Here is a 16,705-nt window from a genome sequence, read left to right on the forward strand (position 1 = left end):
ACTCTCAAACACTGGTTGAAATCTCCAGACATGGACCTTGGCTCATGAAAACTCACTATTCAAGGATCATGGCTCAAAATGCAGTTACTCGGTGAAGTGCAAGTAACATCCCAGATCTCTCTGAATTTTTCTTTGTATTATAATTCAACATTTCTTATCTACACTACTCTGAATGCAGTGCACTTAAGTTCTTTTTACAGCTTCTACTGAGATATTAAAAGTTGGAATCTTCCCTAAGATTTTTCTTAGCAATGTGACAACCATTCTTGTCTGACTCACAGAGGAAAGCTCTCTTCATAAACTGACAGCACATATCAGCATAGATATGTGGACAAGAGGAAACTACTAAAACTATAACACAGCAACAAATGGCAAGTTGTTGCTGTTGGCAGGGAAGACAAAAACTGCACAGGTAAAAACTCCTATGAGACAATAAAGTCTAACTACCCAGCCTCACCATATATTATACCTACTCACATGAGAACATGCAGCAATACTTACTTTCCACTATTTCTGGAATAGTTCTGTAATGTTGGAATTGATAAAATGATTTTTCTAACATGTATTCAGGATTAATTTCTTCTACTCGAAGTAAGTTCAATACCATGTTGTATGTCAGGTGGAATGCACTATTTAAGGGATCAGCTGAACCCTGAAAAAGATACAAGAACATTTTCAATTTGAAAAAAATATTAATTGCAGCATATAAGAACACATTTGATAAATAATGATGCAGTATTTCATATGAGGAGCTGCTCCGATGAACTGCATAACTTGTCTTGAAATTAGATTACATGTTGCATAAAATCCTAAACAATTTTATTATGTTGAACGTGTAAAAGTATTTGTACTGTATAAATACGTACCACAGCTAGGATATTATAAATGATATTTCAGTGAAAAGTACAGGGAAATATTTTGATGTTTCCTGTAGTTTGCACTTTGGATTCCATTATCTTAACTTTTAAGTAATAGTTAACTATTTAAAGAAATCCATTATTTTAACAGTGAAAAAAAACCTTATTTGCAAGTCTTAAGATACACTGATTGCACGGGTATCTAGGGAATTTTGTTCAAAAACAGGCAATCTGCCAATTCTTTACCTTACATTATGTCTCATTATAAAATTAACATAATTTGCAGGTAGCTTGAAAGAAGTTGTAAACTCTCCTCTGGATGTGGTCCTGGACACCCTGCTGTAGATTACCCTTATAGAGCCATTGTTTTGGAAAAGATGACCTCCACAGGTCCCTTACACCCCCCACCATTCTGGGATTCTGGGAATTTTTTCGTTGTTGTTTTTTTACAATGTAGTATATACAGCTATTTTGATTAACCTAAGAAGAAAAGATGCTGAGAAAACATTGCAGGGAACCATTACCTTCTTTACCCCTTCTTATTTTTCAAGAATGTTGACTACTGTCCTCTGTCAAAAAGGGGTACTGGACTAAGTAAATGATTCTTTGGTCTGACTCATCATTGACTGTTACTATGTTCTACCCAAGAGGACAGTCTTGTATCATAAAGGAGCAAACATTTAATTGATAATAGACTAAAACAACCAGTTACTCAAAGAACAAACAAAACATTTAAACCGTGCCCAAAAAAGATCAGAAGAGCTCAACACACAGACTCTCCAAGCAAGGGCAAGCATGAGAAACTGTCTCTCACTTAAATGTCCGCACATAAAGCCATCCTGGCACAGGAAATCGCTGAAATCAGATGACAGAGATCCAACAGTTCTGAGGAATGAAACTGCAGTGCATAACCTTTCATCCAAGCTGCACTAGTATCAAAGGAACAGGTATCTGACAGTCCCTCAGAAGGATACAAGGGAAATTCAGGAGTTACGAAGTAGAAAATTACAATCTCTGTGCAACCAAAGGAGTGGAAAATAGAAGCAACACACAGCTGGACAGAATACAGAAGAACAGCAACATAAACAGACTTTTTATAGAACCAAGATAGATCTCACAAATATTTCAGAGCTCTTTGAAGCTCTTAACAAGTACATGGATTATCATACCTCCTTGATTCCTGAAATGCTTATGACAATACACTCATCTCCAACAATGTAGCAAATTATGTGTTTAAGGGATTTTTAAAAAGGAAACTCTTGTGAATTACTAAACGGAAAACAAGTGCTATTTTGGTGTTTTGCAAAATAAAATTTTCCTGTGACTCAAAGAGGGCCACACCTATAAGAAATGTAAAAAAGGCAAAAATAGAAAAAATATAGCAAGGTCTACTAAAAATTGTACTAGATTTCTGAAGCTATCTATGAACAACACATGACAAGGCATAAAATAGCAAGTGAAATCTAATCTGAAAGTATAATAAAAGACAATGGGCAACAGTTTGCAATGGTCTTGTACCTCTCATTTTTTAAAAATAGTGTATATATGAAATCTAACAGATTTACTAAACAAGAATTGTCATTTCAACATGATCTATGAGTAAATTTAGTTTTGATTAAACATTTTAAATAACTAAAACATAACAAGAAAATAAGAATGTTTCAAGATATATTTTTCATGTAACTATATGATTGCTGAAGTTCCACAAATTCTATCAGATGTTTTTGAAGCTCAGAAGGGCTGACACTAGAAAACATGGAACTCTGCACCCTCTTTAAGCTCAAAAATTGCTTCACCTAAACCTAATTATATCTTCTTATAATTTATAAACTCTAAGCAATTAATTTATTTGCTTTCCCCTATTAGCAGAGCTACCTCCTTATCATACTTAATTAAAAAAAATCTCTGGCTATTAAAAAAAATTAACTGATGATTTGTTTATATATGCAAATGCTGAAATTCAAATACAGTGGTTTTCCAAGCTAAGTGTACTAGACTTTAAATGACAATACTACAACACACGCATTTTTCTTTCAACTTTAAAGGTACTGTCAGGAATTCAGATTCCATATCCACAGATGCACTGATATCAGACTTAGTAAGAGGCAGTTTGAATCTAAAACTGCTTCACATGTACAAGATTTAAGAATACTGTAACCTCATTTGCTTTAAGTGAGACAGAGCTTTATGAGATTACCTCACAAATGCTAGAACCCTACTCACCACCTGATTATTTTGTCTCAGAAAAGAACACAGCTGTTATAGGACAGCCTTCAGCATATGTTTATACTATGAAAATACCAGCATGAATACATGTAAAACAGGTTTTGGATAAATCATCTTCTAATGTTTTGCTTCCCATGGCTAGTCATTCAGTCATTTCAGATTACATCTCTGAGTAGATCATAAATACGCATCTAGGTTTTCACCTCAAGTGATGCATCCCAGAGCAGAAGCACCTCTAAAATTAGACCCTGAAATGTGTATTTAAAATAATACTGTCACTTCTTAAATCACCACAGATGGGTTTCTACTAACAGAAATGTGTCAGTAATTACAGTATCAACAGTTGAGCTACAGTGCTCAAGTTTCTACAGACGCCTCTGATTTGATACATTAAATAAAGATGACAAAACTTCTGTTGCTGATGCTAATTGACATGTAGCATAGCTATTTTTTTTAGATCTGACAAAAGGATTATGTATGCACCAACTTCCTGTCCATTTTTCTAAATGTATTATTAATTCTAGGAAAGAGAAATTATCACTCCCTAAAAAGCTTGCCTCTCTATAAAGAATGGCACAGCAATTATGGCAGTGTCAGCTAACAGTGGTCAGATTCTTTCCTACTGCAACACCCACTCTAGTCAGTCATCAGCTAAAGAAGTTGGAATACACTCACTAGCTGGCTACAGGCACTAGAAATCTGTCAAAAACCTGCTGTGTGACCGCTCTGATCACACTATAACAGATCCTCTTTCCATTCCTGACATCTTGGAGTGAAAACCTTCACTGTGTGCTTGCAAGACTATACTATTTCAAAGAATAGAACTGTGTCACACTCCCAGTTAAATGTGATCATCAAGTGAGAAAACAAGGAACTTCATACAACTATAATATGTACACAGAACATGCCAAGAAAGACCAAACAATTCCAGCAGATTCATTGTAAAGACCTCTTCTTAATATCAGCAGAGTTCAACTATGAAGAAGTGATTTAAAAACAATCCAAAAAACCCAGCTATTTCAGCGATTATATAAGCAGACTTACTTGAAAGGCAATGCTTAAGCCAGTTGCTGATGTGGCAATTTTTTATTTTAAGCACATGATCAGCATTTTACAATTTGAAAATATGATCATTCTATTACAAGACACAGCAGTTAAAATACAAATCCTGTTTTGGCAAAAATGGTGAATTTTCCCTGTTCCATCATCTCATAAACACATCTTTCTCCAAGCTGCAGAAATTCCTGTCTTCTCAGTGTTCTCTAAGCAACACATTTGAAATCAAGAGTTCTGAGAAGCTTATTTTGTCTGAAAACTGCAACGGCTACTTCTTCAAATGAAATATGACCACTAGCTCTACTGTATTACACCATCAGCACACCCTGCAAGTTCTGTAGCATGCATTAATCTTTACTGACTACCCCAGGCTATCAGGAGACTCACACCTAACAAGAAGTAATCACCTGTATGCCCTTGTTTCCTTTACTTAGCAGCAACATCCAGATTTTGCAGCTGCATTAGAAAACCTTATACCAAAATACAGTTATTTTTTGATACTAAGTACACAGGAGACACAAGTAGCCAATCAGTCTTTTATGGCAGCTACTAGGCAGCCATGTTTACTGGAGAGACAATTAATGCTTAACTAAAGTAACCTATCAGATACACAAGGTGGAGGGAAGCAAATAAGAGGAGGGAACGGAAGACAGGCTATATTACTGACAGAAAAAAGGAAAAGGTAGGCTTTTCCTTCCTAACTTACTTTCAAAGTCTTCACAGCATAAACTGTTCAACTATGCTGGATTTTGCTTATTGCCAAGACATCATAAGACACAAATAATTTTAACTTACATCTTCTCCATAATGGTTTGCTCCTCTTGAAATCCTTTTGTCAGCAAAACCCTTTTGCCACTGGCTCTCAGATTGATTGCTTTACTTAAAAATGCTGTGAAGCACTTAGTTCATCCTCTACCAGAGGCCCTTCTGTCAAAATACATCAACCTTCTCTTCAACAAGCTAGGCTATACTATCACCGGCCTCAATATTTCCCAATCTCTAAGGAAGCCTCACCCCTGTCTCCGTAGAAAAAGCTCTATATTAGAGAAAGGAAGAGCCACCAATCACTCAATGCAGAAGCAAAAGCCTGACTTTATCAGAACTGGAAAAAGAGTTGATGAGAAAGACTGCCTTGAACAGGCTTCAAAAAGTCACTTTCAAACAGGCACTGCATCCATGACTTAGCACTGTAATTACCATTCCAGTTCTCCAGCCTCCTTTCTGAAAGTAATCCTGCCTCTTGTTACTTCAGAGAGGACAGTCCCTCTCACCCCAAAAATTTAATAAGACTGCAGCAAGAGACATTTTTTCTGAATAGCTTTTAGAAAGCAGAATAACTTTGCAATCTTTTCCATCCCTCTAGATGACAACTGCCTGGATACCTGAGAACAGTCTGCATAAATCAACTAAAGTTCTGCCCTGGGGAGACTTTATGATGCTGGTATCCCCAGCTGTCTGTTCTGTTTATGCTGGATGTTAAGTTCTGCACCTTCAAGACTGGTTCTGAGAGTGAAGTGGGGGAAGAAGAAGCTGCAGTTTGTGTTCTGACACAGCACTCACTGCCCCACATGCTGCTCTGCACTGCTCTGTCTGCAGCATGGACAGACAGAGGGACAGAGCTCTCCTCTGCATTTTGTTACTTGTCGCTCTAGATTAGGAACAGCTAAGAAGCACGACACAACTCTCTTGTGAGGTGAACAGGAGAGCAAGGTTTATTGCCTCAGATCTTCTTTTAAACTCTTATTGGTCAGTGAATTAACACATCACCATCACTGGTCAGTGGGGTACACCACCCCTTGACCTTCCTCTTGCAAGAAAACAAGAAACTGACAAACAGCACCTGCAGGGCTGTCTTCTTTCTCTGAGGATTGTTTTAATTCCTCCCTAGGATTTCCCAGGCCGTTTTCTCAGGTGAGACTGAGAAAGTTATGTGGCCTGCTTTTCCACAGACACTGTGCTCCCTGCTTTCTCCTCACATTTAGCAACCATAGTTAGTTTTTAGCTAGCTGAGGCACAGAAGCTCCCTGGACTGTGTTTTTTCCTTGGATCTGTTTAAAGCTGCTCTGGACTGAAAACCGAGAAAAGCCCTGGGAGCTCACGCCTGTGTCCCCACAGGGCCTGGGCTTTGGCACTTTCCAGCACTGGAGGGACTGACAGGAGACTGGGCAAGCTGAGCTACCCCATGACAAGGACCTTCTGGATTTGCTATCTCTCCAAACAGTGAGAGGTTTCATTGTTTAATATTATTCATTTCTTATGCTTTGTAGATACTTTGGTTGTTAAAGAAACAGTTTTTTCCACTTTCCTCCAAGGAATTTTTTTCCTGAACCAGCTGGGGGAGGGGCCACTTGAATTTGTTTTCTGGAGGGACTCCATTCAGAGGTTTTCTCCCAAATTTGCCCTAAACCAGGACAAATATGATTACTGGCACACAATGTGGGGCTCAAGAAAGTGGAAAAAACTTGTACTGATTTCATTTTATTTGTATTTACTCTGTATTGGGATAAAACAGTCAGTAGCCATGTAGTTTGAATTCATGATGTCTCTTGGGGTGGAGGCCTTTATGTGGTTCTGGTCCCTAGGCTTTTTTGAGGTTTTAATACCTTTCTAGTCCCTAGATTTATTTTCTTTTCTGGAGATAGCTCCAATATTGTCCCTAACACATAGCCTTTACAGTAGAGGGGCACGAATTAGAATAGGTATTGTGCTGGGCTTGGTAATAATCATTTATAGGAAGTTCATAAAGGTACTGGAGCTTTATGTTTATGCTTTATGTGTCAGGTATGTTTGGTTTCTGGTTTCTTTGTCCTACTCTGCATCCCACTCCTAGTAATGTGTTCTGAGGGGTTATCAATGATCCTCCTTGCACTTGCAACTACTTTTCAAAAAATTTTAAGCTAATTTAACAGAAGCACCCTTTCAAGTTTTCCACAATCTGGGTTAATAGATATATGCAAATGAATGACTGGATTAAACTGACAATGTTAAGAATCAGAAATGTAACCATAAACAATTCACTACAGAAACAATTTAGGCAAAACCCAAAAAAAAGTCAGAGAATCTGAAGACTGTAGTGACTATACAGTGTTCCCTGTTTAACTGCCAAGCATTTCAGAGCAGATCCTCTTATCACAACCAAACAATCCAACAGGGCAACCTATATTTACTAGTATGACCATTTCTTGCCCACGTAAACTAGAAATAAACAGATTGGGATGAAGAAGATTAGTGCATGGAATTGTTACAAACAGTATTTTTTCCTATTTTTTTTTACTGTTTAGACTTGGATGCCTTGTGTAACTAGAGATGTGAGAGCTGCAATTGCTGCACAGTGGCATGTAGTGTTGAGCAAGACATACATTTGATAAGGGTTACTCTCTCTGTTTTCTTTTACAGGAGGAGAAAAATATTTACATTTTTAAATCTGTTCCCATGAAGAGAAAGGAACAAATTCTGCACATAACTTTCTTGCTCCCCAGCCTGTCATGGGAACATCAAATGGCAAACACTATCTGAAACAAATTAATTTTTGGAGCAAATAAAGTATCTTTCATAATGATGAAATTAGGTACAATATAGGACATTATTTACACCACTTTGGTCCAGTGACAGCTTCATTTGCTTATCAGTGTTTCCAGAAATAAACTGAATCAATGAGACTCCAGAAAGGAAATAACAAAATACTTAAGAAGAAGAGCAAAGAACAGAACAAACTGATAATTGAAAGATCTTTGCCTTTTTTTTTTTGTTATAAGGGGAAAATAAGTAGACTTAGCAGTCTGCAACAGTCGTTGCAAATTTCTCAAATTTCTACTAAAACCTTCACTAAATAAAAATGCAAGTGATAGTTTGGTATTTCTGTAAGACACAGAAACATCTGTGAAATAACAACATGCTTTTTTCTATATGTCAGTAATAAAATAACCACATGAATATTCTTGCTCTCTCAGAAATATAAAAAAGTGCCGTGCAGCTACACTGATAGCCAAATTACCCTCAACTACATTAGTACAACTACAAAACCAATAAAAAAATCTCTTCTGTGAAGTTATTTTTAACAGATAATGGTAAAATGCTATTTTAAGCACAAATTTATTACCAGTCTGGCCCACTGCTTAGCCCCAAAACCAGTTACACCAGCATGAACAGAAGCTGCTGCAATTGGCAATACAGCTTCAGTAGGCTTAGCTGGTGAAAATACCTCAGGCTGGGATTCAACAAATGCTCCAGCTCTAACAAGAGTCTTAAAAGGAAAACAATGTAACTCTGTTTCTCTCGCCTGCAAATACTACCTTCTGAAGTTAATTCTGAATGATGGAAATTTTCAGACATTTACCCTTTCTAATACAGTAGGCTACTGTTGTAGCCATTATTAGTCTTACGTCAGGCTAGTGACTCCAAGTTCTGGTCTACTCCTTGTTTTTGGAAAAAGCAAATGGTATCCCTATCTTCAAGAAGTAGCTAGCTGACATCCTCAACAGATTTGTCACTAGAGGTATCAGTATAGGTACACTATAGGTACGATAAATACCATTTATGTCTATAAATACAGCCATGTATTTATTTTATGAGACTTTACAATTTCAGTAAATATGCACTATGTTTTAACTTAAAGGAAAAGTGTGCCCTAGAAAAGATTACCTATTTCTATAAAAACTTAATGTAAAAATAAATTTTAAGAAGTACATTTGTCATCTGTTCATCTCTAACCTACATTTTTTTAAGAATAAGAAGGCAAAGAGAAAAAACTCTATCTCAGCCAAAATGCATTCACATTCGTAGTGATGAGTTTACCAAAGTAAAATTTCCAAAAATCTGAAGGAAAACTGCTTTCCACAGACTGAACTAATAAAACTTGAAGTACTTTGTGGTATTAAAGCAAATACCACAATTAATAAATAAAACCCATTAACTTAGTCCTACAGGCTCTTGAAAATCCTGCGCAGAAGTTCAAGAACGACAAACCATTTTACACACCATGTGAGACACCCCATTTTCCTACATTTTGGATGGAAACATCAGCAAGAACAGTTATTTGTTGTTCTCTTCCATCTGCTGGCTTGCACAATTATACACAAAACTATGACCCTGTTCACAAAGGTGTCTGATTGTCCATTTCCCTGATCTCTGTGATTTCATGCTAGAATCTTGTAGACTGTAAGGCAGTTTTAAATTAAGGTTACAAGTTAAGTACCTTCCTGAATCAAACCCTGGAAAATTCCTGCAATGCATGCTTCATAAGGATAAGAAAAGACTGGCAGCTACCAGTAAAAACAATTATTTCACATTAAAATTATTTTTATCTAAATATGTTGTGTGAAGTAGCCAAAATACATGTTGCATTGCGATTCTAATCTATGTCACAACTTTAGAAGAGTATTTTACTGCCCTTAAACCACTAGTGACAATCTATTACTTTAGATTTTGCAATGTCTTTTCCAACAAGTATTACTGCCAACCTCCACCTGAAGTATTTCTCTCCTGATGCAGGATTTGGTAAATTTCTCAACTCCTGAGGCTTTTTTTTCCACCTAGAAGTAACTACTGAGTTAAACAAAGTATCAGTGTAATTAATATGGCATGCTAAGCTGATGTTTGCCGACAAAACTATTAAATTGTCTGGATTGCTGTTGTGCTCATTTGCCTGGTACAATAAAACAATTCAAGAATTAAAACGTGAAGAGATTTCTAATAGCAGCATATAGGCCAAATAAGGCCAGTAAAGTAAAATGAAGGCCCTGCCAAGGAACTATATGTAGCTAGTGGAGTTTCTCCTACAGATTAGCATTAGAGCACCTTATGTTCCATAGGCAAAAAACAAGGATATTAATCTATTTTTTACCTTGGCAAACAAATGTATTCCTGTATCAGAAATAGTGTAGCAAGCAGGACTGGGGAAAGGATTGGCATTGATGAGGTCACACCTCAGAGTCCTGTGTTCAGTTCTGAGCCCCTCACTTCAAAAAGGACTTTAAAATGCTAGACTGTGTCCAAAGAAGGCCAACAAGGCTCATGAACCATCTAGAGATCATGTCTTCTGAGGAACACCTGAGGGAGCTGGAGAAGCGGAGGCTCAGGAATCCTCAGTGCCCTCTACAATTGACTGAAAGGAGGTTGTAAGGTGGAGTCCAGTGTCTTCTACTGTGTCTACAGGGAGAAGACCTAAGGAAGTGGCTTTAAACTGAGATAGGGGATATTCAGATTAGGTATCAGAAAAATTTTTTCACTGTTAGGGTGGTCAGGTACTGGAGCAGGTGGCCAGGGAGGTGTTGGAGTCACTGTCTTTTAGAGGTGTCTGGATCTGGCACTGGGTAATATGATTTAGGGCGTGCACTGGTGAATGCTGGGTTGACAGTTGGACTTGGTGACCTTAAATGTTTCTTCCAACCTTGATAATTCTATGTTTTCTTTCAATTTTTCAGTCCATCTGTCTTCCCCTACGATGAAGTAGATGCAAAGCACTGATAGGCTCAAATTCAAAGTTCAAAATCCTACTTACACAGCACATTCTCTTTGAGAGTACAATCATCCATTCCAGCAACACAATTAGCTCAAGATTTTTGTCTTTTAGAGACATAACAAATTACCACTGTTGAGTAACTTTACTCTCTCTGTAGGAATACATCCTTGTAGCATGGCCAAGTTCCAACTGGAGAGATGCTGCACTGGTTTCAAAGGCTATCTAGAATCAAGAAAAAGCTTTACACTTCCCACTAAATTAACAAAATACAGCTAAAGATTTTAAGTAAAAAAAAAAAAAAAATCCAATTGAATACTTCTTAATATTATGCAAATGTACAATTACAATTTACCATCTTCAGAAAGCTGCCCTTCGTTTTGTAAGCATTTAAGTTTATACTTTCCAGCAAGTCACCAGTTTACTAAATATTAAGTGGTCAAGTAAATGCTAAGGATAAACAAAAAACCTAGTTACACTGCAGAAGACAAATGTAAATTACCAAGTTTAAGAAATATTTACAAACCTCCCTTGTAAGAACTCCATCTAAGAATGGAATGCTGAATCTAAATCTGGATTACTGTACACAATGTCGCAATGAACAGTGCCACAGCCCAGCTGCAGCAATGCTGCTGGTACCAATGCATTCAAAGCTCTCACTTCACCGACTGCGCCAGGAGGCAGCTAACAACAGGGTTCCTAGATGTTTTGCTCTAGTGTTCAGGAAATGGTTTGGATCAGACACTCATTAGAGCTGAAGAGCTATGACAAAAATGTTCTATGTAAATGTTCTATCATTCTCAATAAGGCTAATTTACTTCTTCTGGAGTTCTTCCTATAAATCTTCAACTTATCCTGAAAGCAGAATACTTCCACTAGGCACGACCACGATCTTACTACCCACCAATACTGTCAGTAAGGAAAATCTAAGTGAGGCATACTTAATGATGACTATGAATTGTAAGTATAATAGAAATTTTAGTCTGTATTGATTTTCTTGGCCTGTTTGACATGGAATTTCCTCTAGATGCTTTGTATTTAAGAAGGAAAGTAAGAAGGGGATTTTTTTGTGCTGTACTGCTCATTTCATAAAAGGTTACTTTTACTGCTTTTATAGCAGTAAATAAATATGTATATATAGTTACAGAAGCTGCAGAAACATCAATATGTTCATTTTAGCCACTTCTGACCTTTTTCAGAAAAATCTAAAAGTCAATCTTTGCTCACAAGGGAAGTAGTGTCAAAAATTAATGAAATACATTAATTCATTTAGATCAGTGGAGAAGATGCAAGATACAATATAGAAAGCAAAAGCCATTATTTTTCCCATTTATTTCCTTATCATTCAAAAGGGGGGGAAAATTGAAGGTCTTGTAGTTTCAATTAAATACTCTTTACTATTTCCTTAAAATCTTGACAAAAACCCCAGTCACCTACTACTTCTTTTTGTGTCTTAATTCATTAAGATTGAGTTCTCAAATTATTGAATCTTCAAACTTCAAAAAAACCCACCTTCTGAATGGGTGAGGTTACAATCTCTTGAAGTATGAAGATAAATTCTTAAAATACCATTTTTTCATAAGCTATTAATAATTATTTTATATAAATTAGCCTTTTTGGGGAGTTTTGAATAAATATTATTTACAAGGAGTCTCTTTTGCTTCTTTCATTTTGTATATCCTGCTTTTTATTTTTCAGCTGAGAAAGTACAAGAGAAAACCCGTCTAGAAGTATGACACAAAATGATATCCATTTTCTTAAACAGTCCTAAAAAGTCACAAAAAGCCATTTAAAAACTTAGTCTTCATACGTCAGAGATGTACACATGCATTAAGAGTGCATGTAAAGAAATACATATATGTACGCCCCACTGAGAAAACACAAATCAAATCAAGACTAAAAAATTAACAAAAAACCTGGTGCTATGATACTATGAATATTTCTGAAATTTATTTTACTGATTTCTGGTTAGTTAGCTATAGCATTCATAGCAGCATTCATAGAAATTCTGACATTAAGAATATAAATATTACCTTCCTGAAGTATAAAAGGTACATGTAGTATACATCTTTACAGATATATTATGGATTAAGACTGACAGATCAAGACACACAACAAAGAATCCACATCTGCATAATTAACAGCATCTACATAAGTACTTTTCCCCTTGTTCTTAATTTGCCTGTAAAAAACCACCGGCATCTCCCTTTTCTTTGGCAACAACTACATGCCTTTTGTTAACATAACTTGATGCTGACTTGAGGTAATTCCCACAATTCATATTAAATCTAGTAATATTGTAAATACTGTAAATGTTACTTTAACACAAATGACCTGCTATTTGCACCAAGGCTACAAGCTCCTAAATTGAGTGCAGTATAACTCCCTGAGTTTTCAATTTTAGTTTGTGTGCACAATTAATGTAAGCAGTCTATGACAAGCAACTCATGCAGTAGATTAATATATTTCTTTGTAGTTATTTTTGCCATGGAATTTAAATAGAACTGTAATGAGTAAGATATTTAATATTCAAATTATAAAGCAAGAGGGTATTAGTGTGATAATCTGTAACAAGCCCCACTTCCCCAGTTTGGGGAAGTACTGTAATTTAATATCCATCTCAACCACAAGTGATTTTTTCAACATCTTAATTTCCAAACTTCAAGATTTTCTGAAAGAATTGTCAATTTCTCCGTAGCTGACTTAACACACTGACAGCCACTTCTTTCTTCTTTACTGCATGTACCTCACTTTTATATGACCATGTCCATTTTGTCTATCACACTGCCCACACAGCTCATTAATAAAGTTTTATTTCATCAGAGAACCAAGAATTTAGCAACTCTTGTGAAAACTCAAACCTTTTCCTCATTCACTATAACCCTTAAACTGATGGCAGTCAGCAAGAAACAAACAGAATCCTACAACAGTAGTACTACCACTAGGAGAACAGGATAGAGTTCTACTTTTCCTGCCTAATAGCCCTTTTATACAAAGAAGAATGATACTACTTTTATACAAATAAGAAAGATGTAAGTCTTCTAACTTTGTTTCACAATAGAAACTCCTATGAGAATTCATTGAAAACTACTTTTAGGAGTTGTCATCTTCTACCCACATCATCTTCTTGTCTAAGGTGAATAATTTTCCATGTAACATTACTCAAGTGAGCATAATCTTGTTGGGAGAATAGAAACAAAATAATGTCTCTCCCCTACCTTCAAAAGCTGCTTGCCAATTGTTGGACTCATTTTTTCATCCACCATAAGAATTACTATTCCTCTGTCATCCATACCTCGCCGTCCCGCGCGACCTGACATTTGAATATATTCACCTGAGGATATCTGCAATAAAATGAGAGAAAGAAATTAACAAACATCAAGAAAACAGCAGGAACACATAATGTGCTAATTACAATTGCACAGTAAGTGACATGATGTATAAAAATTAGCGACTAATAATTATATAAGTTATCAAAGAGTTATCACAGATCGACTTCATTATTTGTAATTACGATGAAACAACAATATAAATCCATGACTATGAATAATGTAAGTCAGCAGCAAAAGTTAACTGATGCTCTTATATCTCCGTATCATGGCGCATCATTTCAACAAACACCAAAACTTTATAAATTATAAAACTTATAAATTATAAAAACTCTTTTGTAATGGAAGGTTGCTGAACATGGTTGAGATACCACAGGTCTTCAACATATTGATAATGCATCTCTATCATCTTCAAATAATGTACCATTTCATTAAAATTATTCAAGATAACATTAATATACTGACACTTGCAAAATTAGTATTTTTACGCCTCCTAACTGTGAAATTGAAGAGTTTATAAAGAACTGGACATGGAAAAGATGCAGCTACAAATGATTACCTATGTCTTAGCAAGTTATAAAGAAGGGAATTTGTCATCTGTGGAACTGCATTCTTAGCAATTCCCACAAGTTTCACTTTAGGTCAGATTTCAAAAACTACTTCGGCAAACTGTGGTAAATAATTTCAGAAGTTTCACACTTCTGCTGTCTCAAAGGAAACCCACTCTTATATGTGGATCTTATAGATACACAATCAGAATGAATGGTGAAACTGAACAGCCCAATGTAATATTGAAGAAATATTTGCCTCATAATACATAGATCAAGGTACTTGTCCCATTCACTACAATTTTCCCACTGTTGAAGGATGAGCCCTGGCTCTTATAAAGCTTTGATTCAATGACTTGCAATACCTCATTTTTATTCCAAGTAAATCACATACCTAGTATTAGTATCTAAAATTTTATCATTATGCAAAAAATTCAGCTGTAAGAAAAACAATACTCTTCCAAGGTAAATCACCTCTTTTTGTGGGTCTGTCGAAACTAGTGATCATTATGATAGCATATGAAGCCTATTTATTCTTCAGAGTTCTCTGATACAAAATAAAATATCTGGGTCTCACAGTCTTGGAAAAGGTGTGCAGAAGTCTTCATCTAATCCAATGTCTGTTGCTAACCTGCATTTGATCCCTTTTGATGTATCTATTAAATAATGTTATGGATAATCTGAGGAACCTTGTCTTCACAAATTTGTGTATTAACTATAATGGATTAGACACAAAGATTTTTGTAAGAAAAAGTATTTTCTACTACATTGAGGTGAACACATCAAGTGTAAGTTTAATCCTAATAAGGTTTAAGTAATTCACTTATTCTACAGAACCTCTTTATCACTTACCCATCGGAAGTCTTTCCCATCAAATTTACTGGCACTTGTAAACAGTACAGTTCTGGCTGGCATATTAATTCCCATAGCGAAAGTCTCTGTTGCAAATAAGGCCTAAATAAAAAGACTGAAGTTAAGCAAGCAAAAAAGAGGATCTCAGGCAAACATGAAAATAGTCAGATATTACTACACAAAACCTCTTTGGATTTTAATATATCTGTGCATTCAATACAGCACAATACTTAAAAACTGGACCAAAGCAATCTTTCTGTCCTTATTTTTCCTGGGAAAGCATGAAAACTAAATAGCTGGGACCATGTGAAAGACTCCAAAAGAAAACATAATGGAGTGCAAATTACATTAATCAATAATAGTAATTAATATAAATACTTAAGTTTGCAAGACGAAAATAGGAATTAACTACCTGAAAAAACCACCACAACTTTCACCTAAGGTTACATTTTTCTGACTATTTGTCCTCAGAACAACCAACATTCAGCTTGGTAAATGTCCAGTCATTTATAGGGGTAAGATGTAACACAAAATAGTTGAAGAAAATATTTAAGTTAGATGCTGTAAGTTCAAGTACTTGTGAATAAAATCTGGAACACTTAAAACTACAGCTGCAATTGTGTAAATCTCCATTATAATACCAGCATACAACACAAGCTAAGGCATATTTCTTGGATTTTCAGGATTATCAGCCATGTATTCACAACAAACTACAGATGGACATGAAAAATACCTTTATTAGGCCCTCTGAGAAAAGGATTTCTATGGTTTCTTTTAAGATAGGAAGCAAACCACCATGATGAATACCAATTCCTCGCTTCAGAAGGGGAAGCACATGTTCAACCTGGGAAGAAACATACAAAAGACCAGGAAACAAATTTTAGCATTTTTTACCAAAAACTGTATGGAAAGCCTCAACACTGCCCTTAGTGTTCATGTAATCCACTATTCCCTAATTAGAAGTAAAATAACTACCCCTACAATCTTGTAATATTCTGCTTAGAAGCTTGTATTTTTCCACTGTAAAGATAGGGAAACATCACTATGCTTTGTCACGATACAATAAATTAGATTGCAGATGCATCAAAGCAACTTTTTGAAAGCTTCAGCAATCAATAGTGGTAAGTGCATCCTGCACTCCTAATTGAACTATTTCCAGACTGTTTTAACCCAGGCATACCTCTTTATAAATTCTTATGTTTATTTAAAAACATAGTTGGAAAAAATAAAACGAAGGGGATAGGAACTCTCCTGTTAATTCTGGACAAACATCATCTGCTGGAATTGCAACTGGAAGGAATCCTTATCACCTTTTTCATAGTGACAAGAAGCAATGCAGGAGATAGTAAAACCTGGGGAGATTAATGAGATTATCCAGTT

The 16,705-nt window shown here is 35.8% G+C and overlaps 1 protein-coding gene across 2 annotated transcripts in view; it reads right to left on the bottom strand.

The window, feature by feature from the left end:
- Positions 1 to 16,705, bottom strand: part of MTREX (Mtr4 exosome RNA helicase) — a 42,131-nt gene that overhangs the window by 15,656 nt on the left and 9,770 nt on the right. For both annotated transcript variants that reach the window (XR_009280717.1, XM_058864638.1), the window contains exons 13-16: positions 16,059 to 16,169; positions 15,326 to 15,427; positions 13,815 to 13,940; positions 502 to 652 (exon numbers count right to left, since the gene is read on the bottom strand). Coding sequence is in view for 1 of the 2 variants with exons in the window: in XM_058864638.1 (XP_058720621.1) it covers positions 502 to 652; positions 13,815 to 13,940; positions 15,326 to 15,427; positions 16,059 to 16,169 (490 nt within the window). In the remaining variant the exon portion in view is untranslated. The remainder of the gene's footprint in view (positions 1 to 501; positions 653 to 13,814; positions 13,941 to 15,325; positions 15,428 to 16,058; positions 16,170 to 16,705) is intronic.

The sequence above is a fragment of the Poecile atricapillus genome, chromosome Z (assembly GCF_030490865.1).
Source record: "Poecile atricapillus isolate bPoeAtr1 chromosome Z, bPoeAtr1.hap1, whole genome shotgun sequence".
NCBI lineage: Eukaryota > Metazoa > Chordata > Aves > Passeriformes > Paridae > Poecile > Poecile atricapillus.